The 20,809-nt window shown below is 37.5% G+C and overlaps 1 protein-coding gene across 1 annotated transcript; it reads right to left on the bottom strand.

Moving 5' to 3' along the window:
- Window positions 1-19,189: 19,189 nt before the first annotated feature.
- On the bottom strand, window positions 19,190-20,029 carry LOC145625152 (uncharacterized). The gene is made up of 2 exons (XM_081678230.1): window positions 19,840-20,029; window positions 19,190-19,749 (listed from the first exon to the last, which is right to left on the bottom strand). Exons 1-2 carry the CDS (start codon window positions 20,027-20,029, stop codon window positions 19,190-19,192), a joined length of 750 nt encoding a protein of 249 aa, XP_081534356.1.
- Window positions 20,030-20,809: the final 780 nt, after the last annotated feature.

Here is a 20,809-nt window from a genome sequence, read left to right as displayed (position 1 = left end):
ACTAAAGGAAATTTAAGAATTTCTCTCACTACAGGTCTTTCTCTCACTAGAGAACTTGTTGTGTAATGGTTATAGTTGTGTAATGATAAACATGAAACAACAAATGATGCATATTATTTATTTCACAATGCTTACTGAATTGTTCTCGATAAGAAAAGGGCTAGTTATTAGACTACTAGCATGTTGTCATTGATGTTTTTTAAGCTTAGTTGGATATTTGTTGAAGGTAAGCATGCCATAAACCCTTATTACTCTTAGGTATGGTTTATGTTGTCTTAGTGAAAGCAAACCTTGTTCAATTACTTTTATGGCTTGTTTGGGAACACATATTTCATTTGAAAATCTGGTTTTGGTCCAAATAACGTGTTTGAAAAACCAAGAATTTTAATTCTTAATTTGGGCCAAATTCCATCCCATCTAAAAATAAGACCAAAATAAGAGTTTTAAAATGACACCTCAAACCATGTCATTTCAAATACTAATCTAACCTTTCACACTTCTCACTTTTCGACTACCTCCTCATCCATGGTTTCTCTCTCCTTGCCGCACTTGCCACCACTTGGAGTACTCATCTTTCTCTCTCCTAACTTTTGGTTGCTGTATTTTTCTCTCTCCTCTTTTTATTTCTGACTACCCATCAGCCGCCGTCGTCGACCCCCCAAAACACATCATTATTTGAACATTTTTTATACAAATCTTGTTTTTTGCAAAATTATTTTACTCGATTGAAGCAAGATATAGATTTTATGAAGCTTTAGTTGCATCAAAATTAAGCTACTTTTTTTATTAATTTGGAAAGGTAAATTCATGATTTCATCTTAATAATCAAATTGGGGAAAAAAATTAGGGTTTACAATCTTAAGTAAAAGCTTAAATTATGTATTATATTCACATAAAACAATCAAACTGTATTTTCAATAAAAATAGAACGCTATTATTAAAATTAAATAGCAATTTTTTTGAAGAAATTGACGATATTTTGAAATCCAGAAATTGAAATTCTACTATTTCCCAAACAAATATTTTGGAATTGAATTAAAAGAATTCAAATTCTGAAATCGAAATCCTTCATTTGAAATGAATTGTGTATATCCAAACATAACCTTAGGTAATCTATCTGAAACAAATCTTTAATATAGTCCATTTTGTAAGAAAAGATCTTTTAACAAAAAGGTGGTAAATTAGGATCTTTTATGCGATTAAGGGTGTGAGAAGGTACTTTAATTTGAGAGTTGACTAATGTGTTTCAACTTTAACCTTCACTTGTAAGGTATCTTTTTTTTTATTTGAAAATTATACCACATAAATTGAGATATATCTTGACACGTAAATAAGCTTACTCACTTATTTTCTATTCCACGGTGATTCTATTGCTAGAGGAGCTCCAACGATTACTCAATTTTTTTTTTTTTGCAAACTATAGCATCATCATTACTCGAGCAAATGATCAAGAAGTGACTGTATTAGCTGAAATTTTACAGAAGTATGAATTTCGTGGTAAAAATTTCAATCTTTACAACGCGAAATTTCATTTAGCAATTTTTTTTATAAAAAAATAAAACCAGCCCATCCACGGCCACCCTCCTACGACACCCAACCCTCTGGAATCCCCACCCCTCCGCCATTAGGCAGCCCCCCTCCACACCATCCAATGCTGGCGCCCAACTTAGCCCCCGTTAGCCCACCGCCCCTCCCCTACCCCTGTCGTCACCTCTCCTTGTCCCTTGTAATTAACCACCATCCTCAAAACCCTTTATCATCCTTCCATCTTAGGAATGATACATGATAGAGGGAGACCTGCCTAATGGGACGAGGATGGGTCCTAGTTTGGCGTGTGGTGGGCCGCAAATGAGGACAAAAATCATACTCGCCATGGGTGACGGGGCGGGGTGGATTTTGGGTTGTACCCACCCTATCCCCGCTCTATCCTACCCCACCCGCCCCACTTTGTACCCGTGCTCATATCCACCCCGTACCTACATCTATAAGTTTTTTTTTTTTTTAAAAAAAATACTAATTTAAAAAAAATTATAACTAATAATAAAGTAATTACCGCTGACATCATAATTATCCATGTGGCAGCTTCTTATACAAACTTTTTCCTGCAAAATTATTTATTGTCATTTTTTTTAGGAAAAATTGCCCGCAATAATCCGACCTTTTGCACGTCCGCTAAAAATAATCCCACCTTTGGATTTTTTTTAATAATCCTACCGTTACCCCCATATCATTGTTAATGGTCCCAACCGGTCAGTTAACTTGTTATAGAAAGTTACTTGACACGTGTTGGCACCCAAATAGTCCAAAAAAAAATAACAATTAATTAATTTTAGAAACCACCCACCAGCCAAACAACCTCCTATGCCACCAATCTCGGCGCGTCGACCGCCCTTGCCAACCCTTCCAGCGCGCCGACCTCCTATGCCACCCCTCCCCTGAACCACCCTCAAACCGCCTCCCCTAAACCACCCTCAAATCTGCCCTCCCTCACGAAACCACTATCAAACCCCTCCATCCCTCACGAAATCACACACCACTCAAGCCTCTGTCGTCCTCGGCACGCGGCACAACAAGTAATTTGTGTTTGAAAGCTAGGTTTTATTTTTCACATAACTGCAAATTAATTGCATTAAGTGTGAAATTTTTGTTTTTGAGGCTTCTAAAGTGCTAAAGATTAAATCTTTAATTATGTTAAGTGATTGAAACTTTAAAAGCTACTAAATTCCATGGATTTTATGTTGAACTTTGTTGTTTTAATCATTTTTGGTTGATTGGGAACATAAAGTTTCAACCTTTGTGATAGAAATGTGTTTATCTTCATATTGGAAGATATAATTTTTCAAGGATTCACAAGTGTTAGTAGTTGGATTTTTCATTTGAACATTAAAGTTCATATTTTTCCAACTCCCTCTTACTTTGTCAAAATCTCAAGATTAATTTAAATTGATTAAATTAATAATGAGAAATTGCCTTATTTATTTTGTTGCACCAAGTTAAACAATTTAATTAAAGAATGGTTCTTGGGAATTATTTTGGTTAAATGCACCTTGATAAATTTTATTTAAGTTAGACTTGTTTAAATTTTCAATTTTTTCTCATTGAATTATTTTTAAAATTAATTTAGAATTAATAATATGTCACGCGAAATTGGAATTGAAATCCCGAGGCTATGGCATGCAAAACGAGGCAAGAACGTCACTTGGCTAGCCGGGCTGCATAGCAGCCCGCATGTGGCTGCCAAGGATGCTGCCCGTACGTGCGTGCAGCCATGTGCGTGGCTAGTGCACCCAGCAACAGCAGTAGCGCAGCAGCAGCACTAGCCAAGTAGCAGCGTGCTGCGGCAGTGCTGCGTGCGTGCGTAGCACATCACATAGCTGATGTGGTGCGGCAGTGGTTCACGAGCAATGTGTGTGTTTTGTGTTGCTTGGTGCGGCAAGGGTACGTGTGTGTGCTATGATGCGAGGATTGCGATGGTGCGCATAGCTAGCATATCTATGCTTTGCATCGTACGTAAATAAGGATAATATACGTAGACATTGCTTGTGAAGAAATGTGGTGCAATGAGATCGTGCGAGTTGTGTGCGAGTTGTGAGCACTCCAAATCTTAGTGCTAGGCAATTGGATATTTTGGACTACGTAAAGTTTTGCTTATTTTGTTGTTTTAATCATTTTATTAATCTAATTTTGTTTTAATTATTTTAATAAATTTTGGAGGCTTGGCCTCGATTTTATGAGCGGCATTTGTAAAATTTTATTTTGGAAAATAATTGGGTTTTACCAGCTTAATTAATTGGATTAATTAAGTTGGATGCGGAATTTAGTGGGAGCTTCAATTATTAATTACGTCAATTACATAATCGGTTAAATAACCTTGACTAGTTTTAATTAGGCGTGTTAATTGGATTAACCACCTAGATTAGTTACTAGTACGCACGTATAATTTATGCATTGTTACTTGTTTGTTGTAAAATGTATGGGCCATTCACAAATAGTGAATGGATAAAATGTATATTCTCTCACAGGTTTTATGAAATGGCAACTAGTGGGATCCGATTAGGATAGAAAATACGGACTGCGTGTCGTGATGTATTTTTGTAAATCTAAATACGGTCTACGTACCGTTGAGTATTTTTGTACATTAATATTTAGATTAATCCTAGTCGTAGATACTAGTAGTTGCATAATTTTTGGTTAAGTCTTGAAGATAAAGGTTCTTGGAAGACAAAGCCTTTAAATTGCAAGAGAAGACCTTTTGAAGACTTGAAGAATTCAAGGGGTCATGCTAGTTGCCAATATGCATCTTATACTTATGCTTTATATATTTATGCTTGTGCTTATATATAAATGATATGTTAGATGCATGTTTAGGTTTTCATTATGTTGCGATGATTAATTAAGTTCACTTAAATCAACCAACATAGAAAACCTAGGTCCCTAATAATATTGAGTAAAACTTGTCTATCCAAAACAACACTTGCACACCGAATGAGGGTGATGGTGGGCTACGCCAAAGCGAGGTACCATCACTACTCCAAGGAACGTAAGGCACACCGGGTGTGCATATTGGTTTTGGTTGTACTCAACGATATGAGTGATGGAATCCATACATGTCATGGAAAAAGAGATATATCGTCATGACGCATTAGATGCGACGATTATCTAACCAAGAGTGGCTTGGAGCCATTAGCAAAGAATTGCTTACCTTGGGGTATCAAGTGGTAGGACAAGCCAAAGCATGCCTAATTACTCGTTGATCCCTTGGATCTTGGAATCGCCTTATTCTCGCTAAATAGGGACAATTTTATGCGTGAATAAGACGTTTAATAAGATTGAAGTTTGCATGAATGCTCTTAAATTTCAAATTATTATATTCTTGATAAATGGTTATACTTTGCACTTATATTTATAGTATTCTAAATCAAATAATATTGTTTCCATGATTGGTAAAGGAAATCTTTGAGTATAGTTCTTAAAGAAATAGCACTTCTAAAATACAATTCTCATAAATTACTTTTACAAAAAGTCCGAAGGACGGTTGGACATCATGTATTCAAAATACTAGGTAGTTTAGATAAACCATGAAGTATTGAGTTGCAAACTCATATTGTCAATATTTGACAACTAACGTATCTTTTCGTTTCATACATAAATGAGTAGGACTCATTGATGTAGTAATTCAAGTGTGAATTGAAAGAAAAGATAGAACTTTGTTTTACGGCGCACTAGGTGCCTGATTATTCCTAACAAAGTGTAAAATTCAAGGCACTTAAAGAAATGGTTCTTAACGTAAGGTTCTGAGATATTTTACAATAAGAAATATAGGAAACAAGGAACGAAGAAAACGAATAAGATTCCATTTCAACCCATGAGTTCATGTTATTGTAGTTAACTTAGCAATTCGTTATCTGCACAAGTATCGAATACTTCTTGAGTGTTCCACTTTGAAAGTGACCTCAAACTATTGAATTTAAGCTAATTTATCAACTTACAAGATTAGAATGAAGCAAGAAGAGCTACATAAGTTGTAAGGTCGTATGCTTTGTTTAAAGACCTTTTAAGAAAAATGCTGGAATAAGTAATGGTTATTATTATGTTCTATAATCAGCAATTGATTCGTTTACACACGGAAAGACTCACATTCAAAGTAAAAGCAATAGTTGCGAATTTATTTAAATGGCATGGTTATCCAAGCGTTGAGTCAAGAAATGCTTGATTATAACCAAACATTTCCCTAAACATGATAAACTCACTAAGTTCAAATCATGGGCATGATTTGCGTTCCGAACATCTTTAGCAATGTCACATCGACAAGAACGTACTCAAGGCTCTATTAGATAGGCTCTTGATAGTTGCTCGATTCAAAATCGTTCTAAGACATGCAAGTCTTACTTGTTGAAACCGACAAAGAAAAGAGCTATTGTTCTTGGTATAGACAATTGACTCCGAAGGCTAAAGAGGATTCAATTACTTCAACGTTTCACAAAAGATTTTGAAAGAATATGGCTATATTCATCAAATGTGAACAAACTTGACCTGAGTAGCTCAAGAGTCTAGTGAAGTACATAATCGACATGGCAAGATATCAAAACGTATAGATTAGATCGAGCGATGTTTGCTTGAGCCAAGCGTGACCATCTCAAATATGAATGGAAATTTTTCATTAAAAACTTCACAAAGAACATGGTATGTCCTCATGGAGACCTCGATGTCATTTGAAAATGACACGAACGATGATGTTTCACAACCCTCCCTATAAAGTTCTTAAAGATTTGCACAAATGACTAATGATACACTAAACAAAATGTCGAAGCTAAGAAAGGACGCCATATTCAGTTATGGATAGAAATAACTTCTAAACGTCTTTCAAGTATATGTCTAAGGCTCTTAGTCTCAGTGGGAGCTCACTGGCTCAGTGGGAGCTAAGTGACTCAATGGGAGTTCACCGGCTAAGTGAAGCTAGGTGGCTCAGTGGGAGCTGAATGGCTGAATAAAGACTAAGATAGCTCAAGTGAGAGCTAACTGTTTGTTTTACAACGAACTTCTAACCAAAGACAATATACATGTCTCTTTGTAAGAATTCAAGTGAGACTACGGGCATTACCTCCACAACCTAATTGAGAACATAATGTTTGTTGCTCTAAGTGGTGTCTTTTTGGAAAGTAACACATTTCCAAAACGACAAGTGGGAGGAAAATGAACTCGATGTCCATCGAGCTTAGCAACAAGCTAAAAATGAGAATACTGAGAATATCGGAAGACCTTAAAAGGACTTCGTGAGAATGCTTGATCAAGAATACTTAAAAGGACTTTACAAGTGCCTTAAAAGAGAATTCACAAAACATCAGAAATGTTGGAGTAAGATCAGCATAATAAAAGGGCTTTGGAAGCGCCTAGAAACATAGTGTTTAATGCAATTGCCCCGTATAGGTATAAAATTCACCAAAGGCTTGGACTGAATCCTATAAATTTCTATTAAGTTAGAAATAAACCTAAAACTTACAAGCATACTATTTACTATTAGATAGTAAAGGAATAATGTATTGTAAGATAGCTACGACAAATCCAAATTCCGAATAATGGTTAGAGGCCATGAAAATCCGAAACAGACCCCATGTTTGAAAATCATGTTTGAAACTTGATTAATTTGCATGAAAGGTGAAAGACCCATCGATTGCAAATAATTTTTCAAGTGGAAAACTAAAAAATGTGGAAATGTATATGCATAAATAGCTAGATTGATTGAAAAGGATATAATTAAATTCACGAAGTTGATTTTAACACAAACCCATTCACCAATCAGAATGCTTAAGTCTTTTCGTGATTGATCTAGCAAAATTGAACATATGACATATGGCAAAATAGATACCAAAACCGCCTTCCCAAAATAGGATTTTGGAAGTGAGTATGGAATAATCTAAGGGTTTTGAAAATCTAAATAATGCTAGATTTGAAAGCAAGCTCAAGGAATCCGTCATGGGATTAAAGGAAGCATTGCATATAGGAATTTGAACGTGTTTTCTCATAAAGTTAATAAGAGTATTGGCTTATAGAGAAACATAGAAATTTTGATGAATAAGAAGTTTAGTTGGAGCAAAAGTAAAGGTCCAACGAGAAGTTTACGAACTCTATTGAGAAACAACTATCAAATGCTAAATGTTTAGATTTGAAAGTATTTTGACAATGGACCAATCTAAAGGCGATACTTAGTATACATATTGGGAATTAAGTTCTATGGTATAGACTTAATTAAATGTTTTCCATATTAAACATGAAGGACTTTGAAAGGCTTTCGACCCATACGTATAAAACTAAGTAAATGTTTGAACTAAGTATAAGCTAGGCTAAATACTAAGTCAAACAAGAAAGACTCTAGTAAGAGACTTTCAACCATATCACATAGCGAACAATTTAGCAAAGACTCATTGAAACTGAATGAGCTAAAATGTCAAATTGATGGGATAAAGATTTAGAATCATTCTACAATTAAATCCATCATGTAAAGCTATGATATGGAATCATCACACGATTTACTTGCTTAGAGCTTTTGAAGTATGTATATAGTACCAATCAACTTGAATCTAAGTAGTAGATTATAGTCAAAAACATCGAAAACACTTGGATGAGTTAGAGGATGAGTTTTTGACGCATGGAAACAAATATAATTTGAGCATTGATGATGCAAGCACAAACCTTAAACAAGGATGAAATCCTTAATAAGGAAGCCATTTGTAAGCACGAGGTAAGAAGCATCATGGCTTGAGAAATGGTAACATGGATGTGCATCCATGTATAATGTGCGGAAATTTAAGGTATATTTCCATGATCACAAGTGATTAGGGTATCCCAAATCATTGTGATCCGTTTGGAGTGAAACCCAAGCAAATCATCATCAAGAAGTCTACTAAAATATATGTTGAGAATATTGTTGCCTTAATGGCGATAATAAAGAAGATGTTCTATGGAAAGTTCGTTGCTTAACGTTAATGATTGTAGGTTGTCAAGTTGAAGGTCTCAATCATGAAAATGAGTGGGAGCCATCACTTGGACAATAAATCCTAAATCACATATAATCCAGGGCACTCTCAAATTTTATCTTCTTATTATGAAAGTGATCAGCAATGAAGATGCTAAGATTAGCAAAGTTGTTATAACTAAACCTATGCAATAAGTGAACGACAACATTCACAATTGCATGAAAGAAATCAAGCATATTAGATATGGGTGTGATTTCTATAGTTGTTTTATAAAGAGTGATACTCTTAAAACATTTGGAAAAACCATTTATCATCAGATGAACCATTCAGGTTTTGGAGTAATTTAAAATTTCATGCAATTTTATCACTCCGTTTTCTTTTTAATTGTGGTTTAAAATTAAATAATGAGTCCATTTGATTGTAAAGAATATTCAAAATAGGGTATCAAGACAATGTCTTGGATAAAGAAACACCTATTAAGTGAACATTGAATATTTTAATCAAAAATTATCCCTAATCAAGGTCATTTATTTTGTGGACGATTAATGACCATTAGAGATTAGTGTGTAGTATGATTTATAGCACCGTTTCTTGTGCTATGAGGACATAAATCATTTGCACATGTATTGGTTTAGAACCATACTGGATCGACCTATGAGAATACTTTAAGAGATTCAAAATCGTCATAAGTATATTTCTCATTATTGCTATCGGAACTCTTTTCCTTGACCATGAGTATTGTGAGGTCTCTTGTTTGAGTACTAGTCCATTTTTTATGTCGGTCAAACGTTTGCCGTAATTGGTTATTATAACGACGGTTATCAGGCGGCTAGGTCCTCTTAATAAGAGAAGCTAAATTACAAGAATGGGAATGTCCCCCTACTAATAATAGGGAATATGTCTTGTTGTTTACAAGGCCTCTCAAAGAGTAAGACTGTGAAAATGCATGGCCGTGCTCAGATGGATTTTAGAAATCATCTGCTTATTGACAGTCAAACTCGGATTTCGAGAAACACTTCTGGACGTAACAGGGATGACGAATAATCTTACCCTGTAGTTCATGAAGAGACATGAAGAGACATAGGAAAGGGGATATACACTGAATGCTCACTTGTCCGGAAGGACAAGTGGGAGATTGAAAGGAATGGTGTCCTTCGAACAAGTGTATTATTCTGATAGTGGGTTCAAAATTATTAGAAAGCTAATATATTTAATAAGGTCAAGTGATCGGAATGCCTAGGTGGAGGCCGCTTCCAATCAGTAATATTAATGAATAATTAATATTACAGCTTAATCTTGACTGAACCCTTCGGGTCACACCCAAGCAATTAACGAAACGACTCGACAAATTAATTCGGAAAAAATTAATGAGTCGCCCGAGTATTAAATATTTAGACGTCGAAAATTCGAGCTTGGAGTGTCGAAACCGAGCATCGGAGAATCTCAAATGTCGAGCCAAAATTTAGGATTTGGCGAGACGGGAAAATGCTTCAAGTAACAAGTAAAATCCTAGCCACGCGAAAGGCTAGGAAAGCGTGCCCAATAGCAGCGTGCCACGTGGCAGCGCACCATGGTGGTTGCGCGCCATGGTGGCAACGTGCCGCGGTGGCGGCACGTATGACAAGGGGCCGTGGACCCGGGTGACGGGTCATGGACACGAGCCAAAAGAAAATGGCCTAACCGAACCCAACTTGGGGCTCAAGGTTGAGTAACACATGGTTAGTTCACAATTCATGTTAAAATGCCTTGGGGACCAAGTGAGAAAGTGGTCCTCACCTAAACATGTGACACTTGTTACTTGTTCCTTGGTTTATTTAACTAAGGGTTGAATTCATCAATCTTTCCATGTGGGATCTTTTTGTAAAAAAAATCCCACATTGAAATATGAGTGAAATTCACAAGCTATCCTTCCTTATAAATAGCCAAAGCATGGCTTGAGAATTCTTTGCTTGAGTAGGAGTTCAATAGAGCATTGCATTTTGCAAAAACTCTTAAACTCATGTAATACTCGGGTTTTGGTTGGACCTCGCTAACCTCGAGGTAACGGACCTAAAAGTCAGTAGTTGTTTTTGCGGGTGGATCTCCGTTGGAGGCTCTCGTGTTTTCAGGGCTAAGCTTTCAAGTAAGAGCCCATTTGGTTGGGCAAAGCACGCGTCAAAGGTATATTTCCTATTTTGCCCTTTGTGATTATTTTATGCTTTAGTGATATTAATTATTGCGAGCGTGATCCTTGGCTCGGGTTTATTACCTCGGTGAGTCGGACTCGGACTCACCAAACCCCAACATTAAGTCAAAACTCAGTGGTATATGGTGAAAATTCCGTAAAATTTAATTCACCAAATAATGAATGACTAGTTTGAAATTTAGAAAACTAATCGTTAGTTTTGGTTTTAACACCATGAGTTATATGTACTCAACACATAACAACCCTCTTATTTGCTTAACCACAAATTTAACACCATGAGTTATATGTCCAAATCATTTTCCTTAATGTATGAGTGCGTCAGAGTTGCAAACAACTTCTATTCATAAAAGAAGTGTTAGAGACCAGGCAAACAGAGAAAAAAAGGGGTTGTCCGCGAGCTAACAGACTTAGAGCTTCTAAGAGTACTCATACATTGAGGAAGATGATGATTTGAACATATAACTCAAGATTTTAAAATTGTTTTTAAGCAAAAGAGAGGACTGCTATGTGTTGAGTACTTATGCAAAAAAGGGTGAAAATCAAAATTAACATCTAGTTTCCTAAATTTCAAACTAGTACCTCAAAAAATAGAGGGTATTTTGTGTAATTACTTAACAAATGTAGGACATTTGGTGAATTAAAATTTATTTCTCACGGACCTTTAACGTTAGGGGTAATTTAAGGTCACGGTGTGAATAATAACAAACGTCGGTGGTATTTGGTGAATTTTGGAAAAGGTCAAGGGCATTTGGTGAAAAAACCGTAACAGAATTTATATATAATCGAACGGCCAAATAGTTCTAGAGCAGCACAATGCTACGCTTTGACATCAAAATAGTAATATTTCAAGTAATTTTTGGTGATATCATAGTTGAATCTTCATAAATTGTAAAGATGAGAGTACTTTGAAAAATAAAGTTGCTCTAGTATACAATTAGAATAGAGTTTTGACAAATTATGTTGAACTCAAACTACAAGTATAAATTTTGGTACCATCCATAAGAAGATTAAGCACATAACTCAGGAAAATAGTTGAATATAAACATTCTACAACCACATGCCTAGTTCCTCACCCATGCAACAACATCCAGTGGCACATAACACCTACACCCTTGCTCCCTGCTAATTAATCACATAACACCATTCACAAAATACCTCAGGGTACAACAACATCTCACAATATCCTTGCTGCTTTTACTGAACAACATCTCAAGACATCAGCTCCCCCAGGTCGCCACTATAATCAACACCACCAAACCATACGAACTCTACCACCACCATCATCTTAAATAAATAGTATAAATCAAAAGTAAATTACCTAAGCTACTAGTAGAAAAATGTAAATGACAAGCAGTTCAAACCCCCTAATGGGAAGCGGTTTTGAACAGCATGCGCTTGGGGGACTTGCCATTGTCCATTTAAATGGCAAACAATTCAAAACCGCTTGCCATTTGAAGGTAATGGCAAGCGGTTTGGGCTCCGAACCGCTGCCCATTACGCCTTAATAATTAAAAAATATTGTTTTTTTTTTTAAATTAAATTGATACACAAGAACTTAACATATGTATAAACATATAACTATTTTCATTAATCAAATGCTTCAATATTACGTTTTCTGATCATTAAAAAAAAATTACATTTTCTGATTTTCTGCTCTTGTTCTGTTCTACCACCAACCATGCACACCAACAGCCGCGCGCGCCACCGCCTGCCACCTATCACCGCCACCACCTTAACCTGTATCACCATCACCACTAGCACCCTATCCCGATTCACCCGTATTTGCCTAACAAGCACAAAATTTAGAAAAAAAAAATAACTTATGCTAATCCCAACAATAAATTAAAAAAATAAACAACAATAATTAACTTAATTTTAGATCTTAAATTAAAAACAACAAAAGTTTTGCAAAATTAGGATGAATTAGATCTAAATTCCTATCTACATTACGATCTACAAAATTCAACAACTCGGCGAATTCTAGGGCTACTATCACCAACCTCAGACGTCGGACAACCGCCATTGCTACTCCTCAACCCTTAACTCGTTGAGCCGGAAAAACTAAACCCTAACGCCTTCTTCATTTTACTCGCTCGTCACTCGTTGGTCGTCGCTCGTCGTGGTAAGGCGTGAGAAAAGAAAGAAGGCAGGCTGAGAAAAGAGATGAGAGAAGAAAGAGAAGGAGATGGAGAAAGGAGAGGTTGTGAGAATGGAGGGGTGATAGGAGAGAGAAGTGAGGCATGGGAGGAGAGAGAGCGTGAAAGCTAAAGGTTGAGAGGAGAGAGAGCGTGAGAAGTGAAGGGGAAAGGGGAGAGAGAAGAAGGAGGCATGAGATTTTTAAGGGTTTTTTTACAAATGACAAGCAATTCAATGTTCAAACTGTTTGCCATTTACAATTTTGCAAGTGGTTCACCCAAAATCGCTTGCCATTTGCTTGTTTTAGATTTTTGTAAGGGGGGAGAGAAGAAGGAGGGGTGAGATTTTTAAGGGTTTTTTTTACAAATGGCAAGCGGTTCAAAGTTCAAACTGCTTGCCATTTACAATTTTGCAAGTGGCTCACCCAAAATCGCTTGCCATTTGCTTGTTTTAGATTTTTGTAAGGTGTTTTTGGAAGCGAAATTCAATAAACCGCTTGTCATTTGGGGCTTCCCATTTACTTTATTCTACTAGTGAAAGTAATTCAAAAAATGAAAATCCTACTATAGTTACTAGAAAAATAATCCCAACCTTAATTCCATGAGTTACACTAAATTAACTTGTGGAAATTTTGGAATTTGATACCTCGAAAATGGGGGGTGTTGAATTTTGGTACCCGTTAAAATTTTTTTTTATTGATACCCATCAAATTGTAAAATTATAGGTTTTGGTACCTCTGTCCATGTTTCGTTAGTGGGGCCCATTATTTAATTATTTAATAATTTAATTTATTAAAAAAAAAGAAAAAACATTTAAAAAAACCTTAAAAATTTTTTTTAAAAAAAAAAAAACCAGCCTGCCACCAGCCACTACCACCCTACCACTGTGCCGACTTCTGGCTGTTGGTGGCCGAATTCCTTAGGCATCGGCACCGGCGTCGGCCACCCCACCCCCTCCCTTTTCTCCTCCAATCTCAGCCATAAGGGCCACCCCACCCCACCCCCTCCCTTTCCCTTTCCCTCCCTGTTTTCCCCTTCCCCGAAACCCTAGCGCAACCACCCACCGTCTTCCCTCCCTTTGTCGTTCTTGGCCGCCGCGGGAGCTGATATGGCTGGTATTCATGTAGAACCATCACACCAAAACCAAATCAAGGGTTTCGATTTTGGGGTATTAGGGTTTCCATGTGGTGGTTTTCAGATAAGGTAGGTCGTGGCGACGTGGGGGAGGGGGTCTAGGCTGCCAGTGAAGTGGTTTGAGGTGGTGGCCTGGATTTCGGCTACGGTGGTTGGAGAACGGTTTTGGTTCAAGCTAAGGCACCGGTGCGGACTGGTGAGGGGGTGGCGTCGGCGCGGGGAGGCAGGGCTGGGTGGAGGTTTTGGGGAGGTTGATGGGTGCGGGGTTGGTCTACCGCCGACGAAAGGTGGGTGGCTGGTTGTATTAGTGGTTTTTTTAAGGTTTTTTTAAAAAGTTTTTCTAATCAATTAAACTATTAAATAATTAGATAATGGGCCCCACTAACGGAAAACTTAACGGAACATGGACGGAGGTACCAAAACCTATAGTTTTACACTTTGATGGGTATCAAAAAAAATTAAACGGATAGCAAAATTCAACACTCCCCATTTTCAAGATACCAAATTCCAAAATTTCCTTAACTTGTTTGATAAATTATTTGATTAAACTAAATTAATGATTAGAAAATGAAACCAAAATTTAATAACGAAAATTTTAGTTCAAAAATAACAAAGACAAGCAGCTTAAACTATATTAAATAAAACAACAAAGGACTAACTAATGCATATTCATTACTCAATTGAACTCAAATATTGCTAAGTAAAATTGAAAAACACAGCTTAAACCAAAGTCATTAAGTTAAGACATACAAATCAGTATTCCTTAGCTTAACCCCAATCAAAAATTGATTGTCAATTTTGTACAATTGATACATACCTTCTTTGTTCTTCATTAACATGTTCAACTGAATCCATTTGCAATTGGCGAAGCAAAAAAAAAAGGTGAAAACCTAATTCATGAATGTTAAACAATTGTTCACAATTCATTGAAATTATTCACTGTAATTTCTCATTCAACTTCATGGCACAATACATGCATTTATAAGCTAGGGTAACAACCCCACAATATTCTATCATATCTTCTCAAAAGATATGTTTCCTAATATATCACAAAGATATTCACAATAATATCACAATATAATATCCTAAGATCTCCAATACCCCCCCCCCTCAAGTTGGAGCATACGGATCACATATGCCCAACTTGCGGAATAAAAATTCAAACTTGACCTTTCCCAAAGCCTTCGTGAAAATGTCGGCCAACTGAAGAGTCGTAGGCACATACGACGGTTTTATAAGACCGTCTATAATAGCATCCCGTACAAAATGACAATCTGCTTCAATGTGTTTCGTTCGCTCATGAAACACCGGATTCTTCGCAATGTATAATGCCGACTGACTGTCACAATAGAGTTGCATACCACTCTCATGTCGCACACCTAAATCTCTCATAATCCGCTTTAGCCACTTCAACTCACGAGTGCATGCGGACATAGACCTGTACTCTGCCTCAGCGGAGCTCATAGCTACTGTTGGTTGTTTCTTGGTTTTCCATGACACGGGAGACAGACCAAGAAACACAAACCAACCTGTCAACAATCGTCGAGATAATGAACAACTCGCCCAATCCGAATCACACCATCCTTCCAACTGTAGAGCACTATCAGACCTCAACAAGATACCCTGACCTGGACTCTTCTTCAGATATCGCACAACTCTCAGAGCAGCATCCCAATGCTCTACTCTCAGGCTTTGCATAAATTGAGATAAAATATGCACAGAGTAGGCCAAGTCCGGCCTGGTGATAGCTAAATATATCAAACGTCCTATAAGACGTCTATATCTTTCTACATCATCAAACATATCCCCATCTTCCAGAGCTAGCCTATGGTTTTGCTCCATGGGAAAATCTGCAGGTTTTGCATCTAGCAACCCTGTTTCTGTAATAATGTCTAAGGCATAATTTCTCTGACTCATAAAAATTCCTTGCTTGTTTCGAGCTATCTCTAGCCCCAAAAAATATTTCAAAACACCCAAGTCTATCATTTTGAACTAGTTCCCTAAATACGTCTTGAATGACAATAAGGCAGTTTTATCGTTCCCTGCAACAATTAAATCATCGACATAGACTAGCACATTGAGTTGCATTTTCCCTCTCGTTAGAGTAAAAAGGGAATAATCATAATACGACTGTTTAAAGCCATATTTTTTCAAAGTCGTTGTCAATTTAGCAAACCAGCACCGTGGAGCTTGCTTCAAGCCATACAACGACTTCTTCATCCTGCACACTTTCCCAGAATTGTCTTTGTTAAAGCCAGTGGGAATTTTCATGTATACCTCTTCCTCTAAATCGCCATGTAAGAAAGCATTGTGTACGTCCATTTGATGGACTTCCCAATTCTTCACTGCTGCAACTGCAAGAAAAGTTCGAACCGTCACCATCTTTGCCACCGGAGAAAATGTCTCATTGTAGTCTAGGCCTTCGACCTGATGATTGCCAAATATGACTAATCTCGCCTTTAATCTTTGAAAATTCTCGTGCTCATCGTACTTCTCTTTATAAACCCATTTACTCCCAAGAGCTTTCTTTCCAGGTGGTAGGTCATCTAACACCCACGTGCCTTGATCTTCAAGTGATTTAATTTCATCGGCCATTGCTTTTCTCCATCCTTCATGCCTCATAGCCTCTTTGAAATTTTTCAGCTCATTACCACCTGTAATTGCTGCAATGTATTTTCTATGTGTCACAGAAAAACGGTGAGAATCAACAAAATGTGTTATGGGATAGACAATACCTGAGGAACATGACGCGGATGAACTTTGAGATGCGAATGGACTATTATTTCGGATGATATGGGTCACAAAATCGCGGAACTTAACTGAAGGGAATTTTGTACGCTTCCCTTTACCCATGTTTGTATTATTTTCTGCCTGCTCAAGAACGTCGAGAGAAGCGCCTAGTTGCTGCTGTTGTGCTTTGGAGGCTGCCAAAGACGAGTCCAGACCTGCTTGGGACTGCACGCTGTCACCAGTGCTGCTGGCAGACCCAGCCGCAGCCTGGTCGCGGTCTGCGTGGTCGTGCCGCAGCCCCCCCGCGGAGCAATCTGCCTGGGAGTTAATATCCCCTTCCGCAACAACATTCTCATGGCATACACTCCCACCATCAAGAATACTACTCATATCATCATCACTAGCAAAATGTTCTTCAATGTGAACGTGTGTAGGAGCTTCAACTCCATCGGTAGGGGGTACAATAAAAGGAAATTTATGCTCCAAAAATTGTACATCACGAGAAATAAATTTCTCTTTGGTCTCCAAATCATACACCATCCACCCTTTTTTTTCCAAAAGGATGCCCCAAGAATACACACTTGCGGCTTCTACTAGCAAACTTGTCTCCTTTGCTACGTTGATTATGAGCGTAGCACAAAAACCCAAACACATTTATATATTCATATGAAGGTTTATTTTTTTTTTTTTTTGGTAATTAAGAAGTTTTATTGCCAAAAAAGATCAATTTACAACCAAGTTCCAAAGAGGAACAGAACTAGACTAGAAGGAACCTAGTAAACAAGCAAAAGCTACACAAGCTTGTCTATCCACTCCCTATTCTCCTTTGCTATCTTCCTTGTATTCATATTCCTAAGTCTAGTTACAATATCAAATTTAATGCTCTTTACAACAGTATGTATACAAAAAATCTTCTGCTCCCACAAAGCAGTGTTTCTTGACTTCCAGATCTGATATATAGAAGCCAGTATACACATATGCAAGACCCTTCTGCAGAAATCTTTCTTAACTCTTCTTATGGCACGTCTAGCACTAGCCAGATTGATTAGTTTAATCCCAGTATCCAGGCAATTACTGATTTCCTTCCAAATCATCTGACTGTACTTACATTTGAAAAACAAATGTTCATGATCCTCCTGCATATCACCACAGAGTAAACAACTAGCATCTGTAGGAGTACGAAACCTCAGAAATCTATGAAGGTTTCTTATCAAACAAAGTCTCATACGGAGTCTTATAATCAAGCAATCTAGATGGTGTACGATTTATCAAGTAACAAGCCGCTTGTACACACTCCCCCCAAAACCGAAGAGGTAAATTTGCTTGAAATCTTAAAGCACGAGCCACATTAAGAATATGTTGATGCTTACGCTCAACACGGCCATTTTGTTGTGGAGTCCCCACACAAGAAGTCTCAAATATAACCCCATTAGCAAAAAAATAGTCACGCAAGGAATTAAATTCCGTACCATTATCACTACGGACAAGTTTAATCTCATGCTCAAATTGACCTTTAACCAAAGCAACAAAATTAAGAAACATCAATTCAACCTCAGTTTTATTACGTAATAAGTCCGTCCATACTCCTCTTGAAAAATCATCTACTATAGTCAAGAAATAATGAGAACCACAAGTCGAAGCAACCTTGTAAGGTCCCCATAAATCAACATGAACAAGTTCAAACATACGACTAGCTCTATTAATGCTATTGGGAAAACTACTCCTATGTTGCTTTGCCCGAGGGCATACATCACATGATTTATTTTTAAGACTTTTACTAGAACTACTCACAAATGGAAGGGATTGTAGAATTTTTCCCGATGGGTGCCCCAATCGTTGATGCCACAACTCCGTCGAACGATCACTGTCTATCTTCAAAGCCTTCACTCCCGGAACACCTCGGAAATAATATAGTCCATCCACTCGTTCACCCGCTCCAATCACCTTCCTCGTCGTTAGGTCCTGTATAACACAAATTTTGTTAGTAAATTGCAGAGTGTAATTAGATTCATCACATAATTGTGTCGCAGAAATTAAATTGCAATTTAATTGAGGTACGAAAAGAACGTTCTCAATTTTCAATCCCCCTTGCAATGTCACAGTTCCAATTTTAGAAGCATTGGCACTCTTCCCGTCTGGTAGTCCCACCGGACAATGTTGAATATTAGAAACATTCGTCAATAAGGACAAATCACAAGTCACATGATTGGATGCGCTGGTGTCAACAATCCAATCTATTTTATCCTTACCCTGAAGTTTCGGTTTCATACTTGCCAAATGCTCAATGATCTGCTGAATTTGAGCCGGAGTAACCCCTGAAAGAGCTGCTCCATCTACTGTCGAAGCCCCTGCTGAAGGTTGGGAAGCAGTCTGCCCACCTGTCTTATTTGCACGGACAGGGGCAGAGCCTGTTGTACTCCCTCGTCCCCCTGTACGACCCCCTGCTGTCCCCTTTCTTGCGCCAGGCTCTCCACGGCCCCGGCCTCTACCTCCACGACCTCGTTCCCCCACCATGGAGGATACCCGATTAGTTAGTAACAATCCGATTCGTCATGCCCAACTCGGTTACAGTGCGTGCAAAGCTTGTCTGAGGTATCTCGGGATGGTTTGGAGGATGAGTCATGTTGCACCTTGAACGCCATAGAAGTCTCACGAGCCATGGTTGTAGCTATCTCCCCTCCCCGCAAACGCTCTGCCTGAATAAGATGTTGATAAGCCTTATCAACGGATGGGATAGGGTCTTGAGCTATTAATTGGCCCCTAAGAGAACCATAGGCATCGTCCAACCCAATCAAGAAGTGATGAACGAAGTCTTCTTGCCGCAATCTTTCCACTTGCGCTACAATATTACACTTACACGCTCCACAAGAACATGAGGGAACCGTAAGGTAAGTGTGTAATTCATCCCAGATTTTTGAAATTCTGCCAAAGTATACGGCAACCGAATCATTCTTGCCTTGCTTACATTCTCCCAAGGACAACTTCAATTGGCATATTCGGGTACCGCTCACCACACAAAAACGATTTTTCAGATTATTCCACAATAATTGAGCATCATCATACTCACCTATTGTAGCCCTTACCGAGGTATCTAAAGTATTCGAAATCCAGGCAACCAACATTGAATGAATCGCTGCCTAATCTTCAAGCTTGTCTACATCAGTCGGCTTCGTTATCGAACCATCAATAAAGCCATACTTCCGCTTGGCCTTCAATGAGGTACGTATAGCCCTCGCCCACTCATCATAGTTCTCGCCCCGAAGTTGAATCGGAGTAATGATATTTCCGGGTCCATCGCTTGAACCTAGATGATATGTCATGTCAATTTTGGTTTTTCCTCCGTTACCACCTGAGCCTTCGCCTCCAGTCATATCGCAATACTCAAGAAAAAAAAATCGTCTCACAGAATCACATCACTCGTTAATCAATTATGAAAATCGATTAATCGAAAAAAAAAATTAATTTAGATCTTTAACTAGGCTCTTGATAACATGTTAAACAATTGTTCACAATTCATTGAAATTTTACTGTAATTTCTCATTCAACTTCATGGCACAATACATGCATTTATAAGCTAGGGTAACAACCCCACAATATTCTATCATATCTTCTCAAAAGATATGTTTCCTAATATATCACAAAGATATTCACAATAATATCACAATATAATATCCTAAGATCTCCAATAATGAATAATGTAGTTTGTATCGAATTTAAGCAAATTTCGTAAAATAATCAAATTTTGAAAACAAATTAGATCATAATATTTATAAACTTACATCAAATTGGTATAAAATTTTCCAAAAAACTAATTTGAGGAGAGAGAGAGAGCAACAAAAAGGTTAGAGAGAAAGAGATGTTGAACGTGAAAGCCAAGAAGAATAGCAAAGAGAGAAGGAGGTGTAATTCACAAAATTACAAAATGACACTTCTATGTTTTTTTGGATGGTTAGATTTAATTTAATCAAGGAATGGTCTAGATTTGTTCTCATATGGATTAGAGTTCTCACATAAAGGATCTGTTCTCACATTATCCCTTTTCCTAAGTTGTATATAATATACTTTATAAAAATTAGTGTAGCTCTTTCTTTCTCTAAAATTGTTGCTGCTAATTCTCTTTCCCTCTCTAGAAATTAATCTAGCCTTTCCCT

Source organism: Chenopodium album, chromosome 3 (assembly GCF_948465745.1).
Source record: "Chenopodium album chromosome 3, dcCheAlbu1.1, whole genome shotgun sequence".
In the NCBI taxonomy this organism is placed as follows: Eukaryota; Viridiplantae; Streptophyta; class Magnoliopsida; order Caryophyllales; family Amaranthaceae; genus Chenopodium; species Chenopodium album.
The sequence above is the reverse complement of the archived record's forward strand: the minus strand, read 5'-3'. Positions and strand labels throughout refer to the sequence as shown.

Bases quoted from the DNA above. Each gene is read 5' to 3' on its own strand.
- LOC145625152 (XM_081678230.1), bottom strand. From the start codon at position 20,029: ATGACTGGAGGCGAAGGCTCAGGTGGTAACGGAGGAAAAACCAAAATT. The intron at 19,750-19,839 runs GTTCGATAACGA...CGAATACTTTAG, and splicing joins GAAGTATGGCTTTATTGATG to ATACCTCGGTAAGGGCTACA.